General features: G+C 41.1%; 1 protein-coding gene across 1 annotated transcript; it reads right to left on the bottom strand.

Annotated features, from left to right (window-relative positions):
- Nucleotides 1–1734: 1734 nt before the first annotated feature.
- skp2 (S-phase kinase-associated protein 2, E3 ubiquitin protein ligase) lies at nt 1735–8690 on the bottom strand. Its single transcript, XM_038280614.1, has 10 exons — nt 8530–8690; nt 7810–8027; nt 7594–7705; nt 7211–7354; nt 3965–4099; nt 3783–3881; nt 3573–3700; nt 3451–3502; nt 2449–2556; nt 1735–2360 (listed from the first exon to the last, which is right to left on the bottom strand). Exons 1-10 carry the CDS (start codon nt 8541–8543, stop codon nt 2141–2143), a joined length of 1230 nt encoding a protein of 409 aa, XP_038136542.1. The 5' UTR covers nt 8544–8690; the 3' UTR covers nt 1735–2140.
- Nucleotides 8691–21439: the final 12749 nt, after the last annotated feature.

Here is a 21439-nt window from a genome sequence, read left to right as displayed (position 1 = left end):
CGTGGAGATGTCTTGCTTTGTTCCAAACTCGGTTCCTCTGAGGAAGCAGGTTCCTAAATGGTTCTGGATGGAAGTAAAAATGACTGAAACTGGTTCTGTTGATTAAAGCCCAAATACGATGAATCAAAAAGGATGTTGGAGTGGATTTACAACGCTCAAAAAGAAATATTCCTCCTGTGCAGATTAGTTTTTTGGGTCATAAAATATTACAGATTAAAATCTCACAATCAAACCTGAATAAGATGTAAATATTTAAAAAAAGTTTCAGAAAAGAATTAACCACTGGGGGGCGCCAGATCTTAGACTTGGGTTTAGCTTCCCTGAAAGCCAGTGAAACAAACTGAACCAGTTCTGGAATCTGACAGCAGATTGAGAAATCAAGGAATTCTTTGTAAGACAAGGAAAGAAGGAAGGATTAAATCAGAGAATGAGAAATATCTCTGATCAGGAATCGGCTTAGCTCAGGGTCACATGACTCAATCACTGAAGGATAGGAATCCATCTGAAAAACATACATAGAACATAAATAACTAAATTCTGATTTAAAATGAATCCTTTTAACAGCATCTGCATTATATTCAGACTCAGGATTTAATATTACTAAACTAAGGACAAATGTATTAAATTTACCATTAACGTTTTTCTATTGGCCAAATTATCCCAATTATCATAAAAAGAATTAAAATTTTTGACTAAAATTACATCTTTTAAGTTTCATTCCGATTGATCACCCTCATTTTTCTACAGTTTATAAGAAATCAGTGCTTTTTGTTCTGTGCTCCTTGCGTTTTATTTTTTGGTGAGTACAATCAGGATATGATGTATGGGTGTTATTGTTTGCTTAAAGAAATAAACATTTTGAACTTTCTATGCACCAATGCTACATATTGACTTGATAAATCATTTATAGATCTCATATTAAGCTAAGGTTTTAGTGTGGCTTTAATATTTCTATAACCTGAACAAAAAAAAAGCATTTTAGCCCTGGTTTAGTCCGATTTAAGTCCTGGTTTAGAACTAGGTTAGCCTTGGTTAAAGTCCTGGTTTAAACCTACTTCAGCGATGTTTTTATTTCTGTTTTAGACCTGATTTTAGAACTTGTTTATTCTTATTTAAGTCCTACTTTACCTTTGGTTTATACTGACTGTAGTATAGTTTTAGTTCTCTTTTAGCCATGGTTTTATTTCTAGTTTAGTCCCACTTTACCCCTGGTTCAGACCTACTGTAGGGTGGTTTTGTCCTGGTTATAGTCCTATTGAAGCCCTGGTTTCATTCAATTAGTCTGGTCTTAGTTCTGCCTCTGGTTTAGTCTTCTTTTTTTTTTTAAGACCCATTTTAGTCAAGTTTAGATCTGTAGCTGTGGTTTTACTCCTGGTTTAGCCAGACTAGCACAGCTCTGTTTGCTTTGACCTGAGATCATTGCCTTCAAGCCCAAATGGTTGGGTCATTTCATCCTCGTGCGTTTTAGTGTTTATCATTTGACAATAAATATATATATATATATATATATATATATATATATATATATATATATATATATATATATATATATATATATATAAAAATAAATAAAAAAAAAACAGCTTGACCTAAACCTTTCTGAATGGGTTCTGGGTTGGCAGCCCGGTTCTGCTCGTCTCCTCCTCCCAAATGCTTCTTAATCCAAAATGAAGTCAGGAAAATGGACCTAGAAGGAGAAGTCGGACCTCCTCAGGAAATGATGACACACTGAAATCCTGACATTTTTCTGGGGTTTAATACTTGTGATTCAGAGGCAATAAAAAAATGTTCAAGTAAGAACTGGATTGGTCTAAAATGGAGCCAAGGTGCATCTCCTGGTCTGTGATTTCAAATGAATTGGATCACGTTTCAACCTACAGTGGCACCAAACATTTTCCATAAAAAAATGTGAACAGTGATTCCATCATTCAGTCATTATTACAGCAAGAACCTCCATCTATAAACATCATCAGAACCTAGAGTCCAACATCGATTGGTTTTCCTAAAAACGTCCTCTAAAACCTGAAAATGTGCTGAACAAGAGGCCGAGTTCAACATCTGACCTCTGGTCCCGGAAACACCAGAGAAACTGTAGCGAGAACCAGTTCTGCACCGAAACGAAGCAGTCCCACGGCTCCGGTTAGAGCCGGACCCTCAGTCTGCACTGCCTGTTCCACATGGTCTGGTCCAGCTGAGAGGCGCCGATCCGGCTGGCCGGAGTGGGCCGGGCCACGCTGGAGAAGGGTCTGGAGTTGATGCTGACGTGAGGCATGTCCTTCTTTAGAGCCGCCAGCTGGCTGTCCTGCACGAAGCTGAAGACGTCCAGGAAACTGAGGGATGGGAGCATCTTCCCGAGGTCCCTGGGAACAGAAACGGGGCGGGAAACCGGTTACAGAACCCAGTCAGAACCAGAGCAGCAGCCGCATATGACAGCTGGGTGGGACTTACGAGAGCGCAGCCAGGTGGATGTGGTAGCAGCGACTCAGAGAGAGGTGACGCAGGTTCTTCAGCTGCTTCAGAACCGGGAAGCTGTCGGCCATCAGCAGGGTGCTGTCACTGTTGGACAGAAAAAAAACAAACTACGGTACTGCGGTGGAACCAGCCACAGAAAACCAAACCCCTCACTTCCAAAAAAACCCCAAAAAACATCTGATCTTAAACCAAACAAGCAGAGGGAGCAGATACCTTAAGCCTGCAGAGTCCACACTGGAAAAATGAGCTAGAAATAAGTAAAAATTTGTTAAATTAGGTGTATTTACCCTTAATTTGAGTAGTTAAATGAGATATTTTGCCAGTGGAATTAGTATTTTTACTCTCAAAATAAGATATTTAGATAAAATGCACTTGAAATAAGATAATGTAATTGTGTTTTATTATTTTTAGAGTAAATTATCTCATTCTATTGGCAAAATGTCTCTTTCCTCCTCAATTCAAGAGCAAATGCACTTATTTTCAGAAACAGTGACTTATCTAGATTTCAATTTTTTCCAGTGCAAAATATTTAGATCAAACTAAGTTTCAGATTCTACCTTAAATTTTCTAGATTATTTCTTTACGTGAGTAAAGTGGAAGATGAGTGCCCCCTAAGGCTGCAAAAGGTTTCAATATAAGTCTGTTGCTATGGAGACAAGTGTCTTCCAAGCTTTCAAGGAAAGGAAACATTTATTCCGACTCGAATTTCTGGAAGTTTCCCTTTTTTCCAGATGGCACAAGTGAAAGATGGTGAGAAAACGTAAAAGAAAAGCAAAGAAATAAAGCAGGAAAGTGAGAAAGCATAAATGAGAATAAAAAATAGAAAACGAGAGATAAAGACGGCAATTAAGCCAGAAAGACGTAGAAAAAAGGGAAAGGAAGAAATCAAAAGAAAGCAATATAAAGAAATAAAAGAAAAAGGCAGAGAAAAAAAAAAGATTTAAAGAAAGAGCGAGAGGAAAAGAAAGGCGTTCTCACCTGAGGTCTAAGGTTTGAATGTCTGGACATCTCTCCACCAGAACCTTCACGTCTGCAACAGGACAAATGTTTTAATCCAGATCAATTTATCTGAAAGAGGAAAAAAAGCTAACTCTGCTCACCGTCCAGCGTCAGGCTCTCCCTGTAGCCGCTCAGGTTCAGCGCCGTGACGCTGGGGCTCAGGTGATTCACCACGCTCTGCACGTGTTCTCTGCTGAAGTTGCACCACGAGACGTTCACCTGCTCCAAACTAAAACAGGAGCACAGAAGGGCTTTAGTGTCAGGAACAGAACCGCCCGGTTCCGACAGATCAAACGGAGCCGTGAGCCGACCTGCAGCAGGATCCCAGCATGTCGGCCAGAGCGGCGGCCGAGAACCCGGAGCAGCCGCTCAGGTTGAGCTGCAGCAGGTTGCAATTCTTCGCCAGGCAGCTAGGAGGCAAAAAGCAGACAGAACCGTCAGATCCAGTTCTACAGCACCGACACTGACGACCCAAACGAACCGACCGGTTTACCTGATGATGCTGTCAGAGAGCTGCAGGGCCTCCAGGCTCAGGTACTGCAGCTGCCTGCAGCCGCAGATGATGCTCTGCAGAGCCGAGGTGGGCATGATGGAGCTGGACAGATCCAGTTCCACGAGCCGGAGCGGCCTGGAACCAGAACACAGAACTATTAGATCCCCGTGAGAAAACCACAAAGCTCAACAGAACCGAAAGATGGTTCACAAAATCTGAAAAGTGTGGCCTGCATGTAGATTCAATTCAGCTTACTCTAAAGGCGCCAAATAAAATCCACCACAACCAGCTTTATAGAACCGAATGAAACAGATTGTCTTCTTAGTGAAGCACGGTAGTGACGGCATCATGCTGTGAGACGGGGAAGCTGATTGGTGGATGGAAGGAACTCAGGCTGGAAGGAAACCTGAGACTTTGTTCTCCTTCCAGTAGAAAAACCACCCTGAACACAAGAGGTTCCCAAGGTAGGGGTCTGGACCCGAGGGTCACCAGAGGCCATTTTAGGGTCAGGAGATACTTGCCTGAGGTACATGGAGGTCTAAATATATCAAAAACACGAGAAATGTGAATTTCAAATGAATCTAACATTAATTTATCTAAAACTATAAAATACAGAATTAAATAACAATTAGATAATTCAATGTCACATTAACCCCTTAGCAATAAGCGTTGATTAAAACCTATTCCCTCTAAAGCTCAGCAGTAGGCAACTGATGGTTAAAGGGTTATATTTATACATTTAATAATGAAATGTTAAAATCATTAAAGGGGTGATAGAATGATTCTAACGAGTATTTGGTCGTTAAGGTCTCTGAATAGGGTGTGTAACATTGGTTGGGCTGAAAATTGAATATTTGCTGTTCTATGAGTCCTAATGCAGCCTGGTTAAAAACCCTAGAATGAAACAACGTGTTTTCTTCCTTTTATGGTATGATCATGAATATTTTAGAAGAGCTGTGCTCTGATTGGTTGGTTTAACTCCACTCACTCACTGAAACATTGAGATTGTTGATGTGGTAGGGTGACCAGACGTCCTCTTTTTCACTGACATTAGAGATGGAACGGTTTATTAAAACCGTCCGAACCGTTCGGTTCGCGTGTGTTTCGTTCGGTTCATGCGCTGCTCCTTTTTCTCATAGGCGAAGCGTTTACACTCCAGAGCAGAAGGTGGCAGTACTGCAACCAAAGCCAACCACCAGTAGTAAACAAGAAGCGAAGCAGCGTAGCAGGGTGTAGCAGAAAAAAATCAGTTGTTGTGGAGAATTGTGTGGGTATGGCGAGTGGGAAAGAACAGGAGTTGGAAGACGCGCCAGCAGCACTTTATAGGTCTGCTGTATGGGAGCACTTTGCATTTAGTGTGACCTACGATGACGGCGGAAAGAAAGTTGTGGATAAAAGTGCAACAGTGTGCAAGCATTGTGCAACACGATTTGTTTATGCTAACAGCAACATGACCAACATGTCATGCTAACCCTGAAATCCCTCATACTCCATCATCGCTCCGCTCCGCTGCGCTCCAGACCGACTGCACAAAGCAAAGCCTACAGCCTCCACTGAGGCTCCCGTCTGCTCCGAGTTCCTTGGAGATCGTAGAGGGCATGCGCCAGATGATTAAATTCAAAGCAGCAAAACATGCGGAAATGATCCAGGGTTTCCGCGGATCATTAAAAATAATTACAATCAATACATTTTTGGGGATTTTTATATTAATTTCATTAATTTTTATGGGATTTCGGGGTAACAATCAACATATACCAGACCGAACCGTGGATTTTGTGAACCGTTCCACCCCTACCGGACATGTCCTACTTTTCATACCTAAAAAAAATGACCAAGAGGAATTTCTAAATCCTCCGGGATTTTGGTCGACTTCAGTGCAGCACGTAGTCGAAACACACCGGGCACTCGAACCGAGCAGCCAGCTCTGGGGCTGGTCCGGGATAGCCGGTGGACGGGGGCAGTAGCCAGCAGGGGGCGGAGCAGCCGCACCCGACCCGCCGACAGTAGCCTGGACACAGGCGCCCTTGTGCTTCCCATCGCCGACAAAAGTACAGGCCAGAAGCAAATAAGGCAACATCTCAGAGTTTACGTCAACTCTGAGCTCCGTTTTATGGTGGAAGTTTAGAGTTGTGAGATTTTCAGAGGAATGAGGTGTGGATGGGGTTTGAACTTCTCTGTACGTCCGTTTCACCCACTGAACTATCGTTATTCATCTATGACAATGGAAACTGTTTGCATTCTATGACCCCTTTAATATAATTAAATGAATAGAATGACTTCCCTTTTTTATTACTAGGTACATAAAGAGTGAAGTAGTTCTCTGTATTTTTAGAGGGGTCGTCAGTCTTTTGCACTATTTTTTAGATAATCGGCTGAAATGTTTGGGACCAGATCATGTTTTAAAATGGCCAGGTCGAAGCCTGGGCCTAAATTTCACCGAGAATCTTTTGAAACTGGTTTTCTCATAATGTTCTCCATCCGATCTGACGGAGCTGGAGATGACTGATAAAGAAAAGACAGAACCTGCAGCCGCAGGGGAACCTGGTGGAGAACTAAATGGTGCTGCGGCTGTATCTCCTCTAATAAAGAAGTGGTTATACAGGGTTCTGATTCAATTGCAGGCCACACTTGTAAGACTTTTTATATAATCTGTTCAAAAAATATTAAGAACCATCAATTATTTTTTGTCTTTCTTGGATCTGAACCATCAGAACCATAACCAACAGCAATAATCAACACATTTGTTTATAGATATTGGAGATCGGCCTGTTTTTCAGTGTAGTCCTGTTTCTGTGTGACTAACTGGATGTGCTCTCTTCATCCTCTGACATGGGAGCTGGCTCGGAGCTCGTCTGCCTGGCTGTGTCTGCTTCTGTCTCCTTGAACCCCAGTGGGCCTCAGCAGATGGCCGCTCACACTGAGCCTGGTTCTGCTGGAGGTTTCTTCCTGTTCAAAGGGAGTTTTTCCTCTCCACTGTCGCTACAAGCATGCTTAGTGTGAGGGATTGCTGAAGAGTCAATGAATCGATGCAATCAGCTGGTTTGCTTTACATAAAAAACTTTGAATCAATCTGACTGGATGATCTGGTGAACTGGAAAGTTCCTTGAGATGACATGTTGTGAATTGGCACTATAGAAATAAACGGAATTGAATTAACCTGGCCTTCGACGGGTCTACTTGGACCTCCATCTGTTAGAGAAAGCACGTTACCGTTTACGGGTCAGAACCGTGACCACATCCACTCACCCAGTTTCTGTGAACTCCAGCTCCTCAACAAAAGCCCGAGGGCAGCGCAGCCGGCGAACGCCAGTCTTCAGAACCCGCTGTAGAGCAGGGCCCGTGTGGGTCAGACCCTCCAGGTCCACGCTGTGCCACAAAGACTCATCAAACCTGAGACAGAGACACCAACCGGTTTTACATCCTGGACTAAAAGGTGGAGAAAGATCCATTAGGACCTGCAAGTCCTGCTGGTTCTGTGTACTTTTATACGGCTCAAATCTAAACTTATAACCAGTCATCTGGTAAAATACGAGCCTTAGTTTCCTGATTAGACCCAAACGCTGTAGTCCTGGTTTTGTCTGTCATCACAGAACATTTGAAAGGAGATCAGCTCAGGTTTAAAGACTTACGCCAGTCGGTTCCAGCGCTTACACACTGCAGAGACTCGGAGGAGGTCCTGCAGCGGGAGGCAGAAGTAGATCCTGAGGAGCAGCTCGTCTGGAAGATGATCCCAGGAAACACCTGCAGAGAGAAGAACCTGCATCATGCCGCAGAAACATCTGGAACCAGCTCCGGTTCTGATCCAGGTAAACCTCTGGATCCAAGCAGGAGGAGCTTTTCCCCACCTGATGAGGACTGCTTCCTCCTCCTGGACCTCCGGGCCAGAACAAAGTCGTTCTCCTTCCCCCTGGAGAGCAGCCGGGGATGCTTGGGTCTGGGGGAGCGCTGCAGGAGCAGCTCTGTGGGGGTGGACTCGGAGCCCAGGCCCCCAGAGAGCCAGCTCTTCCTCTTGCTCCTGGGGGGGTTCTGGACGTTCAGGCAGGGCAGCTCCTGCAGCGGACAGCTGGGTGGGTGCAAGCAGCTCAGATTAGTTTCACAGACTTAAAATAGTCCCCCTGAGATTAGCATGTGGACCAGATCAGCTTTAATCCCAGCATTTCTGCAGGAAGCTGCTCTGTCCGCCATATTGATGCTGATAACAAGGAGGAAACCGCGCGAATTAGCGCAACAAAACCTCCCAGAAAGACTGAAACACGCTTCGACACAAACAGAAGGAGGTTTCTACTGGTTTCACGTGGTCAGATTATCCTGAAATAAAACGAAGAGGAGCAGATAAACCCAATCACTCACAGAGGCGCCGTTCAACATTTCAGCAGCCAGATTAAAACTAGACACAGGATCGGAAAATAATCCATGAAAACCAGCCAGTTTAACTCCCTTCCTCCCGCCAGAGGAGTTTATTTAATCTGGTTAATCTAACCAGGGTTAGTCTGAGCTGTTCCCTCCAGATTAAACTGTCCCACCGATGCAGACAAAAGGAGAAATAAAAGCTTCCGGTTTCCCACCTGGCCTCGGACATCCCGGTTTTCCAGATTATTCTCTGTTTTTCTGTCGTTCAATCTGCGGTTTTACCCCGAACTTTGTCTCCGCGCTCCAAACTCTGACTCTTTAAACCTGCCGCCACCATACACGCGCCCTGTTTTCATGACGTAAGATGACCCGTCGTCACAACAGGACGTGGCCTCAGTGATCACGTATACCGCCACCTATCGAGCAGGAGGATGTATGATGGGATTATATCAGCGCTTTCTTTCTCTGGTTCCAGATCCTCCATCCATCCACCCATCCTTTCATCCATCCACCCATCCTTTCATCCATCCATCCATCCACCCATCCTTTCATCCATCCATCCATCCATCCTTTCATCCATCCATCCATCCATCCATTAATCCATCATCCACCCATCCTTTCATCCATCCATCCATCCATCCATCCTTTCATCCATCCATCCATCCATCCATTAATCCATCATCCACCCATCCTTTCATCCATCCATCCATCCATCCTTTCATCCATCCATCCATCCATCCATTAATCCATCATCCATCCATCCATCTATTGATCCATCCATTAATCCATCCATTTATTGATCCATCTATCCATCCATCCATCCATCCATCCATTAATCCATCATCCATCCATCCATCTATTGATCCATCCATTAATCCATCCATTTATTGATCCATCTATCCATCCATCCATCCATCCATCCATTAATCCATCATCCATCCATCCATCTATTGATCCATCCATTAATCCATCCATTTATTGATCCATCCATCCATCCATCTATTGATCCATCTATCCATCCATCTATCCATCCATCCATCCATCCATCCATCCATCCATCCATCCATCCATCCATCCATCCATTAATCCATCTATTGATCCATCTATCCATCCATCCATCCATCTATTGATCCATCCATTAATCCATCCATCTATTGATCCATCCATCCAACCATTAATCCATCTATTGATCCATCCATCCATCCATCCATCCATCCATCCATCCATCCATCCATTAATCCATCTATTGATCCATCTATCCATCCATCCATCCATCTATTGATCCATCCATCCATTAATCCATCCATTAATCCATCCATCCATTAATCCATCCATCCATTAATCCATCCATTAATCCATCCATCCATTAATCCATCCATCCATCCATCCATTAATCCATCCATTAATCCATCCATCTATTGATCCATCCATCCATTAATCCAGTGGTTCTCAAACTTTTTCTGTCATTCCCCACTTTGGACAAGGGGGAATTTTCAAGCCCCGCCTGTCCCCATCGCCCCAACACAATGCTAATGAAATATGCAACAATCTTAAAATGTTCCAATTTTATTGAAGTAACAAGTAGTATCTAAATACAAACTATCTACATCAAATAACAGCAAGCTCAAAAATAAAGAAAATAAAAAGGCAGCTGTGTCAAAATTTGTATCAAGCTCAAAGATAGAAAAAATTAAAGTGCCACTCTGCAATCTGTTAATAAAAGAAAAGAAGTGAAATCCATCTGGCAATACAGGTCTATTTATCCCTGCATTAGTGGCTGCAATGAGCCTGTTTTGCATTGCACAGTTTCTCAAAACGGGGTTGCAGGCTTGATACTGCCACTCTCAAGTCATGCTCAATGTTCAGCTGAGATCTGTATTTTGTTTTCAGTGAAGCAACAGTTGAAAAGCCCATCTCACAGAGATATGATGTGGCAAAGGGAAGAAGAATGCACACAGCTCTCTGCCCGATGAGTGGAAACTCCCTCTCCACTCCAAACCAGAATTCACTATGAGTCTGAGCATTAAACCTGAGCCTCAGGGTGGAGTCAGACGTCATTTCAATAAACTGGTCCTATTTATTTAAGATAAAATATTTCAAATTCAGTTAATTATGATCAACCTGCGCCGCCAATTCCGGCGCATGTGCGCTTTATTTGCAGTCTGGACGCTGAGGGTAAACATGCTGTGTCTCTGACTGCAGCGCTGAGAGGGAGAACAGGGTTGGGATGGAGGAGGCGCCCCACGGCAGCACCTGCCGCTGGAGGACAAGAAAAGGAACGATACGTGCTTTCACGTAAGAGTCTCCAAAAGTCGCTAATTTGTCGCTAGTCGCTTTTTTGATAAAGAGTCGCTGGAGGGGTCTGAAATATAGCGACAAAGTCGCTGAGTTGGCAACACTGGGGCGCGAAAGTTTATTCCGTTACAAATAATATGCCGACGTCACGTCAATCATTATTTTGGCACTTCAGTTCCAGGTGAAATTTTTCTCATATCTAATGTTCTTTTAATTAGACTGCATGTAGGCTAGTAATGATTACTTTGTGGGTTTGATTGGTCTAAAAAGCGGCAACATACAGCTATAAGGACAGTTTGCTCTCACACGTTCTACATTTATAGTCACACACACACACACCGGAACTTGGCGCGCCCCACCTGTCACGTCTCAATTCCCCACCAGTGGGTCGCGCCACACACTTTGAGAAACGCGGCATTAATCCATCCATTAATCCATCCATTAATCCATCCATCCATCCATCCATCTATTGATCCATCCATTAATCCATCCATCCATCCATCCATCCATCCATCCATCCATCCATCCATCCATCCATCCATCCATCCATTGATCCATCCATCCATCCATCCATCCATCCATCCATTGATCCATCCATTAATCCATCCATCCATCCATCTATTGATCCATCCATTAATCCATCCATCCATCCATCTATTGATCCATCCACTAATCCATCCATCCATCCATCCATCCATCCATCCATCTATTGATCCATCCATTAATCCATCCATCCATCCATCCATCCATCCATCCATCCATCCATCCATTGATCCATCCATCCATCCATCCATCCATCCATCCATTGATCCATCCATTAATCCATCCATCCATCCATCCATCTATTGATCCATCCATTAATCCATCCATCCATCCATCTATTGATCCATCCACTAATCCATCCATCCATCCATCCATCCATCTATTGATCCATCCATTAATCCATCCATCCATCCATCCATCCATCCATCCATTGATCCATCCATCCATCCATCCATCCATTGATCCATCCATTAATCCATCCATCCATCCATCCATCCATTAATCCATCCATCTATTGATCCATCCATCCATTGATCCACCTATTGATCCATCCATCCATTAATCCATCCATTAATCCATCCATTAATCCATCCATCCATCCATCCATCCATCCATCCATCTATTGATCCATCCATTAATCCATCCATCCATCCATCCATCCATCCATCCATCCATTGATCCATCCATCCATCCATCCATTGATCCATCCATCCATCCATCCATCCATCCATCCATTGATCCATCCATCCATTAATCCATCCATTAATCCATCCATCCATCCATCTATTGATCCATCCATTAATCCATCCATCCATCCATCCATCCATCTATTGATCCATCCATTAATCCATCCATCCATCCATCCATCCATCCATTGATCCATCCATCCATCCATCCATTGATCCATCCATCCATCCATCCATTGATCCATCCATCCATTAATCCATCCATTAATCCATCCATCCATTAATCCATCCATCCATCCATCCATTAATCCATCCATCCATCCATCCATCCATCCATCCATCCATTAATCCATCCATCCATCCATCTATTGATCCATCCATTAATCCATCCATCTATTGATCCATCCATTAATCCATCCATCCATCCATCCATCCATCCATCCATCCATCCATCCATCCATCCATCCATTAATCCATCCATCCATTAATCCATCCATCCATCCATTAATCCATCCATCCATCCATCCATCCATCCATTAATCCATCCATCCATCCATCCATCCATCCATCCATCCATCCATCCATCCATCCATCCATCCATCCAAATGAATGTTAATTTAATGACAAAAAAGCCAACTTACCCTAATATTTAAGGAAAAATAACAAAAAGTGCTTTTAGAAGAAATTCATGAAAAAACACCCAAAGAAACACTTTAATTTGTTACATCAGGCATTAATGCTGATGAAGACAAATTTTTTACCTTTTCTCTGAGCTTTTACCTTTTTTTCTTAACTTGTTAATTTTTTTCCCACTACAGTAGGTAATAAATCATTCAAGGGTTCATCTAATTGTTCAAACGTCATAATAACGCACAGCAGTATCTTTGCTTAATGGCTGTATAGAAATTTGATGTAAATAAATAATTACGGGATTCATTTTTTATGTGACTTACCTTTTATATTTCATCATCATTCATTTTCATCCTAATATCACTGTCTGTCTCTTTATTATGAACAACCATGTGCTTAGCTTTGCTTATAATAATTTGTTCATATTAAACCAGTTTAAGTAGGACATGTGGGATCCTATTATTAGGGCTGCATATTGTAATGGTAGGAGGATCATTCCAATGATGATATTGATGCAAATTTGGTATCAATACTGTCATCAATGAGATTGACAGTTTCATATCAGACAGGCAGGTTGTCGCCATCAGACTCGCTGCTCTGATTTGCTCCTAAATCTCCAATGTTTGGATCTAATGCATGCAAGTTTGTTTAGTTTTTCTGTTTACATCAAAACCATGTTTTTAAAGTAGTCACCTATAACTTTGTCCAAATTTTATCCACCAAAAACATTTAAAATTTAATCCCTTTGAAGATATATATTAAACTTTAATTTTAGATTCTATCTGTATTCGTATCAGTATTGCATCCTCAGAGATACTGACCCAGTATTCACTTGGTTTCAAATACCAAAATCAGCAGTATGCAATAAAGTTTAGGAATTTTCTCGGTTCATTTTCAGTTTAGATGAGTGTTAAATGTAAAGCACATGTGGAGACATAAATAAAACTACAATCAACAGCTGCAGTCCAGCCGCTACGATCCGGTGCATGAAGCAGTGGCGCCTAAAAGCAACACATGCAGAATTACTGCAGAATTAGCAGAGCACTTGATGAAACAAAATAGAAATCCACTTTACTCTCCCTAAGTTTCAATTGGTATAAGTAGTCAGAAAAAAAAACAGCCAATCAGACTAAAAATGTAAAAGCGCCAGTTTGAATTTTCTGATCAGATTCTGCAGGATTGGATGAAGTTAGTCTAAATGAGGGGAAATGACCTAAGTATGCATTTGCACGCCTTATCAGTGGCTGCTGCAATGTTCCACCTTAAAGGAATAGTACACCCAAAACATGATTAGCCTTCATTTTCTACTCACCCCCATGCTGAACAACACTCTGGAGTAGAGCAGGGAATATTAGCCCGAACCCAACGGGACCCGAGAGGTCCTGCCGGGTTCGGGCGGGTTCGGGCTGTACTTTTTATTATTTCATTCGGGCCGGGCCGGGCTCGGGCTTTAAACCGTTATATGCGCGTCATGTTAAGATAAAATACCGCTGTTTTTTTGTTGATGCTTGTTATTTTTTCTTTTAACTTCCTTGGTCAGAGAATATATTTAAGCCTGGAATTAAGTTCTTGTTCAGACATCTAGGCTAACTATTCTGAATAAAAATAGTAAAAATATACAGCAAAAATGATTCATTCTTGACTGATTGTGATATGCGCACAATTGAAAAATGTCGGGCTGCAAACGGGTCGGGCTCTACGAAGCTGTCAATCATAACGGGCCGGGCACGGGCCTGGGCCTGGTTCTTTCGGACTCGGGTCGGTTTCGGGCTGACTTTCAAGGCCCGTTTCATGCTCTACTCTGGAGTACTTTTTTGATATCTCAAATGCATCTGGAGATCTGGGAGGCTTCTTGCTGTCTGCTGACATTCAAATAATGGAGGTCTACGGCGCCCGAGGCAGAAAGGTCCATAAAAGTCCACAAAAAACGTGTCAATATTCCTCCATACTGCTCGTCCAATGTATTCCAAGTGTCCTGAGTGGGTAGCATCCAGAATTTACTCGAAACGAAGTCATTTAGAATGTTTTTAGAGCATAAACAGTAGTGTATAGGATTTCCTGAAAGCGCGCACATGCGCGCTCACGACGCTACGGAAGCCGGCAGACCAAACCAGATGAAAGTGCGCATTCAGCGTCTGCTCTGCCAATAATGCAAGCGTAGAAGAAGAAATGTGCTGTTTACCTGTGCAAAGAAAGAAACAACGAAAGAAAAATGTCTGAGGACTTCAGTGTTGAGGAAGAGCATGAGTTCTTTGCCGAGCTGAATGCGCTGGTTTGGTCTGCCGGCTTCCGTAGCAGGATTTCCTGAAAGCGCGCAGGTGCGCGCTTTCAGGAAATCCTATACACTACTGTTTATGCTCTAAAAACATTCTAAATGACTTCGTTTCGAGTAAATTATGGACGCTACCCACTCAGGACACTTGGAATACATTGGACGAGCAGTATGGAGGAATATTGACACGTTTTTTGTTGACTTTTATGGACCTTTCTGCCTCGGGCGCCATAGACCTCCATTATTTGAATGTCAGCAGACAGCAAGAAGCCTCCCAGATCTCCAGATGCATTTGAGATATCAAAAAATTACTCCAGAGTGTTGTTCAGCATGGGGGTGAGTAGAAAATGAAGGCTAATCATGTTTTGGGTGTACTATTCCTTTAAGAGTCATGAAAAAAAATGTAAACCAATCAGTCGTTTTATTCCACGTATTGCTTTCTATATAAAAGGCAAAATCTGATTATTTTTTGTCCAGAACATTTCAATCCGGTTTGAATTTTTCTTGCATTGGGAAAGAGTGAAACAAACGGAAGCATAAGACACAGACGATGGTAGAATATAAAACCCCTAAAATAAGAATAAAAAATTGAGCAGTAATGACAAATGTATAGCACAGAAAAAAAAACGGAAATATATTTTAAGTAGCTTTGTATGATACGTTGAAATATGTAACTGACATTAAACAAATCATGCAATAAATGCATAAAAAAACAACAGACTAATTACAGGAGATGGAAAGTGCAGACTGTACACTGGACTGACAGCAAAAAGGTCCTGGGTGTGGATTGGCGGCCTAGTGGTTAGGGCATAGAGCTTGGAATCCTGAGGCTGTGAGCTCAAAACCCATAGACTGCCACTCTGGGCCCCTGAGCAAGACCCTTAACCCCACACTGCTCCCTGGGCGATGCAAAATGGCAGCCCACTGCTCCCCAAGGGGATGAGTTGAACACAGAGGTAAATTTCTCCAATGTGAGATTGTTAGGTTTATTCAATGATGATTATAAAATTTATGTGTGTTCATATGAAACATTGTAGAAATGAGATGCTTTACTCTGTCTCATGATTCAGTCAAGAGACCACACTGCCTTATGACCTGATCAACTTTCCTGTCAGAACAATACTCTGTTTGTAACCATGTGTCATGTTCTGTTAATAAAACGCTCTGCAGAGGAGGTCCAGTGGGAGACAGTGTGTTTGAGTCTGGGGTTCAACTGTCTCTCCTTCTGCAGAAGCTGCATGAAAATCCCTTACTGTGTATTTCAGTTCTTCTTTTACAAACCTACATTTTTTAACCCAACAGAGATCAATAAAGTTAAATTATTATTCAAATCCCAACCGGCGCTCTTGCTATGTGCAGCTGTGGATTCTGATGATGGAAAACCTGTTTAATTAACAGCAGGGAGGTAAACAGCTTGTTGGGACATGATCCACAGGTTGAGTTTAGAGTCAGTTGCTACAGATTAAATTTAGGATACTTTCATTGCACTAACAGGGAGTTGTTTTATATTCAAAATTCAGTTTTATTTTATTTTTGTACAAATTTATATTTTGTTAGATCTTGATGAAGCTATTTTGAGGTTTTTTTTTGTAATGAACTGCATGGAAAATCAACTGATGTTGTGGTAAATTCGGTTTCTATTCTATTCTATTCTATTCTATTTTAAATTAATCTTGAACCTAGCCATGGTTTTGTCATTCATTTTGCAAATTTTTTTATTCAGCAATTTTTGTTTTGAGAAGCTGCAGTTTCATCTATCAGCCAATAGATGTCAGTATAGGCAGCTCTGTTGACACCAGCTGAAGGAAAAAGCAACAATAAAATCCCAGTTTTCTCTTTTCCTGTAAATCTGTGGGAAACTTTAACTAGACATCCCATTAACTTTAAAATATTGGGATCCTCTTTTGTCTCTAATTTTTTTTTTTTTACATCAAAAGCACCAGACAGCAGACAAAAATCTGTTCATGATTTTCTGTTTATGTAATTACAGACTAAAAACTTCCTCTGGTAGTTTTTTTTTCTTTTTAGATGTTTTGCAGAAGAAAGCAGCGGGGAGGCCAGTTAGAGACCAGTTAGCTGAGTTATTGGATCCCTGCAGCCAGAAATGCTCCACATTCATCACCAAACCACAGGGCCTATTATGAAATGATTCCATTGCCAAAGCATTCCAGGTCATAAAATAAGTGTAAATAAGCTGCAATTTTAAAGATTTGTATCGGATTGAGCTCATGTTCTGTTCTTTATTGCTTTCAGCACATGCTTTAAATCATCTGAAGGTTTTTCAATTAAGGCTTGATGTTTCTGCAGATAGAAGCACATTTCTGGAATCAATTGAACTGCTGCTATGTTGGTGTTGCAGAGATGAATTCATCAGAAAGTTTACTCCTTTGAATAAGGATACATTTCTACTTGTATCATAATTTTTATCATCTTATATGGGAGTGTGCTTTGGTGAAATTCCCAGAGACATGGATAGACGTAACTCTCCCCCTATGTCCTCGTCTATGTCTTCTTGGAGACAAAACAGCAATACCCCAGCTCACAAAAAAGGGGAAACTCAGTGTTGATGGTTGGGATAACCTCAGCTCAATTATCCTAAGACACAGGAAGGCACCCAAACACCCTACACTCCAGAAATGGAAAGTATTAATGACTGAAACTGTATCATAAGAGGTTTTGCTGACTAGATTAAGAGGCAAAGAGCAGGTGATGTTAAGCAATTGGGATTTTTTTCAAGCGTACCTGACTTATCAATAGTGGCTTTATTATAAGATTGGCAGGAATGTGAGCATTACAGTTTCAATCTTGTTATTGTTATAATATTTGTATATTCAGTGATGGGACTAACGGCGTTGAAAGTAACGGCGTTACTAACGCCGTTATCTTGTTTTAGTAACGAGTAATCTAACTAATTACTTTGACTGTAACTATAACGCAGTTACCATTGCAGGCACCCCGTTACTGCGCGTTACTTAGGTCGCGCAATGAACCTTTTTTCATGATAGGACTCGTGCGCAGCTGCGTGAAGCTGACACCCCACCCACGTCAAAAAACTCTGCAAATAGACTGAATGGTTAGTGCAACGTTAGTGCAGATTTGTGCAGAAAAAAATATTGTTTGTGCTACTTTTGTTTAAGAGATATTAAAGATTTATTTTAGGTCATCCAGAGGTGCGCGCCTTGTCATGAGAGAGGGGAGGATGAGATTCCGTCTGTCAGTTGAATAGGTGGGTGTTTCTGCTGGCGGGTGTTAACGTACAGCACACACAGAGAGATGGAGAGTGAGGATGACTCCAGCAGCAAAACAGCGTTTTCCACATGGAAATACCGGTGTTACGTAGAGCTGCGTTTCCCCATCACATAACGGTTTCCTCTGCATCTCCGCACAGCGCAGGCGGCACGAGTCACCGCGCAAGCGACAGGAAACGCGCATGCTCGCTAAAGGCGCGCAACAGTCGCTCTGTGCTCGCGCCACAGGAGAAGTATGGAGAGCGTGAACGATCAAATGAACCTGACAACAGCCAGAAATGATAGCCTATATGGAGAAAGGGAGAAATCTGGATGGATGGATGGATGGATGGATGGATGGATGGATGGATGGATGGATGGATGGATGGATGGATGGATGGATGCTCTGCCTTCTCAACCTACTGTATTTTTTATTTTAAACATTATTTGATGGCCTTTGTGGCAGGGATGGAGATCCATATTTTATGTCACACACAGAGTATACATCTAGATAGATAGATAGATAGATAGATAGATAGATAGATAGATAGATAGATAGATAGATAGATAGATAGATAGATAGATAGATAGATAGATAGATAGATAGATAGATAGATAGATAGATAGATAGATAGATAGATAGATAGATAGATGTTGCAGTATCTATAACAACCCAAACACACAGGATTTCAGAATTAGACATCCCCAGTTATTAATTTCATATACTCACCAGATCTGAATGTCCTGTTATAAAACTTCACATCGCGTTCCCCCTGATGTCATTTACGTTGAGTTGCAATAACTGCTAAACTCTCTGCAGGTTCTTGTCTTTGTCGTCCTCTCTATTCAGCTGGCTTTGGAAACACACGGCGAGAAGGTGGGGGCTGGGTGGTGAGGTTTACGGGGGCGAGAAACGCAAAAGTAACGCAATAGTTACTTTTACTAGTAACTAGTTACTTTTATTGTGGAGTAACTCAGTTAGTAACTCAGTTACTTTTTGGGAGAAGTAACTAGTAACTATAACTAATTACTTTTTCAAAGTAACGTGCCCAACACTGTGTATATTAGACATTACATTTTTTTCCTTTTATCATCCAGGAGCACATTTTATTTTAACTTTAATTGTCTGGCCGCGTGTTGTACGCTTTTATTTTCTGCATATTATACCATGTAAGCTTTGTACCTTATTTGTTTGATTGTTTAAATAAAAAAACTTACATCCTTTAAATAAGTTGGAGCTTGGAGATGTTTAAGTTTTGGTTCATTTCCTGCAGGATCCCACGGTGCAGATTAAATGACTTCATGAGAGGAGATCTGAACCTGCAGCTGCTTCTGGTTTACGCAGAACTTTAGTTTTAGTCCTGAAACATTCGAACATATCAGTGGATTTTAGCCAGCAGAGCAGATAAGCATCCAAGGTTCCTGCATGAATCCACGGATGGGTTTTTCCAATTTGGATGTTAAAGATGAAGTCATCTTTGAAGAAGATGAGTGAAGCATGTTGCTGTTATCAGATCTGAACGGATAGTAACTCTGGGAAAGCACGCAGCTTAACGCTCTGATTGCAGACACATGGAAACGTTCAGCAGCTGATTTGGGTCTGTGGCTTCAGTGAACCTCCAGGCTCTGTCTGGTGATAAGGCAGAAAGCAGCGGTCAGGAACAGCAATAGAACAAGAACTTGCTGTTTAAGATCATCACTCATTTTCTAATACATGTGGTCACATCAAAACAGACAAAGAGGAGTCACTTTTTTCATTTTTATTGAAAAAAAAACTCACAACAGTAATCAGTGAATATAAAACGAAAAGTGTTCAAACATCAAAATCTCACAGAAAGTCAGGAAACTGCAACAGAACCTGTTCAGAACCCGTAGATGATCCTGTTTTTATTGGACTTGTGGATCCAAGCAAATGAAAATCATGCATTATGTTATAAACATTTTCAGCTTGGATGAAATTGTCTGAAATTGTTTAAGGCTTTGATATTATTTAATTACTTGGTTATGGTTCCGTAAATCTGAATATTCTGAGCATCCAAACATTTTATCACATTAGAACGACAAGTGTTATTGTATTTAAATAGGTTTTTATAACAGAACACCTCAAACTGGAGGGATATTGATTATAATTTACATTTTCTTTTATCAAAACAAAATGATATTTTATTTTATTACCACAAAACCTTAAACTCTGTTCAGTGGTGCTGATTTTCCTTGCCTGGCAGCTTGTCCATTTTAAAAATGATTGTAAAATTGTTTTCAAATCATTAAATCACCTCCTCCAGTCCAACATCTCTGATGTTTTATCGTCCGACCTTGTTCTCTTAGATCAGCCAACCTTTACCCGGAACCAGAACCTTCTGGGTTCTAAGCTCTGGAACGATCTGTTGCTGTAAGGCAGAAAAACCTGACTCCCTGGTGTCCAAAGTTATGCATTTTTCATTTGATTTTAAATTCTAAAGGTTCTACTGGTGTTGATTATAATTTGCTTATATCTTTAAAGAACCTCAGCCACTGTTTTTTTTAAGTGCTTTAAAAATGGGGTTAATTAAAAGTCAGATAAAAGTCACTCTGTGTTTTGGTCCTTGTTTACTTTAAAATTAAAGTGGAAAAAAAAATGCTGAACTAAAGAAGAATAGTTAGTGCTTTTCATTTGAGGACGTTTTTTTATTTTGTCTGCATCTTCAGTAAAAAATATTCCACTTCCAAAGTGCTCTTTATGACAGAGCATGAAAGCCGTATTAAGACTTTTTTCTGAAATTACAAAATAAAGTCATAATGTTAAGAAAATCAAATCGTAATGACAATTGTCATAAAATAGTAATTTTAATGAGAAAAGGGCTTTGATAGTTATTAACCGAGCTCATCCACACTGCAAAAACAATCTTAAAATTAGTAAAATAAGCATATTTTCCCTCAATTTAAGTGGGTAAATACGAGGATCTGCCAGTGGAATGAATATGATTAGCCTTAAAATTAGAGAATTAGATATTATGCAGTTGAAATAAGAGACTGCAGTTGTTTTTATTTCTTATTTTAAATGTTAATTGTCTTTTTCCATTGGCAAAGTGTCTTATTTACCTGCTCAATTCAAGAAAAATTGCACTTAATTTAATTAATTTAATTTGCAGTGTAAATTGCAGCCTGAGCATTTTTTACTCAGAAAGAAGGCTTTACATTAAAGCAGGCTACATCTTTAATCGTGTAGTTGTCATGTTTTTTTTTTTTTTCTGTTCAAGTTTTATCTCTGAGTTTTCATTGGTCCTATTTCCATTTTGTGTTCTGGTTATTTTTGATTGTATTTGAGTTCTTAGACATTTCTTGTTTGCGCTCTTGTGTCCGTCTCCTTATGCCCAGCTACCTTCTTGGCTCCTCTGTTCACACCTGCTAATTAGCCTGCTAGCCTTTGTTTCTCTCCCATATATTCTCCTCCTGTTCAGTCACTCTTGGCTGGTTTGCCATCATTTCTTTG

The sequence above is a fragment of the Cyprinodon tularosa genome, unplaced genomic scaffold (assembly GCF_016077235.1).
Source record: "Cyprinodon tularosa strain WSP-4 unplaced genomic scaffold, ASM1607723v1 ctg162, whole genome shotgun sequence".
In the NCBI taxonomy this organism is placed as follows: domain Eukaryota; kingdom Metazoa; phylum Chordata; class Actinopteri; order Cyprinodontiformes; family Cyprinodontidae; genus Cyprinodon; species Cyprinodon tularosa.
The sequence above is the reverse complement of the archived record's forward strand: the minus strand, read 5'-3'. Positions and strand labels throughout refer to the sequence as shown.

What these genes read in the sequence shown, in the direction of transcription:
- skp2 (XM_038280614.1), bottom strand. An exon ending in ATGCTGGGATCCTGCTGCAG is followed by an intron (nt 3,701 to 3,782) that starts GTCGGCTCACGG and finishes CTCCTGTTTTAG; the next exon opens with TTTGGAGCAGGTGAACGTCT. An exon ending in GGAGAGCCTGACGCTGGACG is followed by an intron (nt 3,503 to 3,572) that starts GTGAGCAGAGTT and finishes GTCCTGTTGCAG; the next exon opens with ACGTGAAGGTTCTGGTGGAG.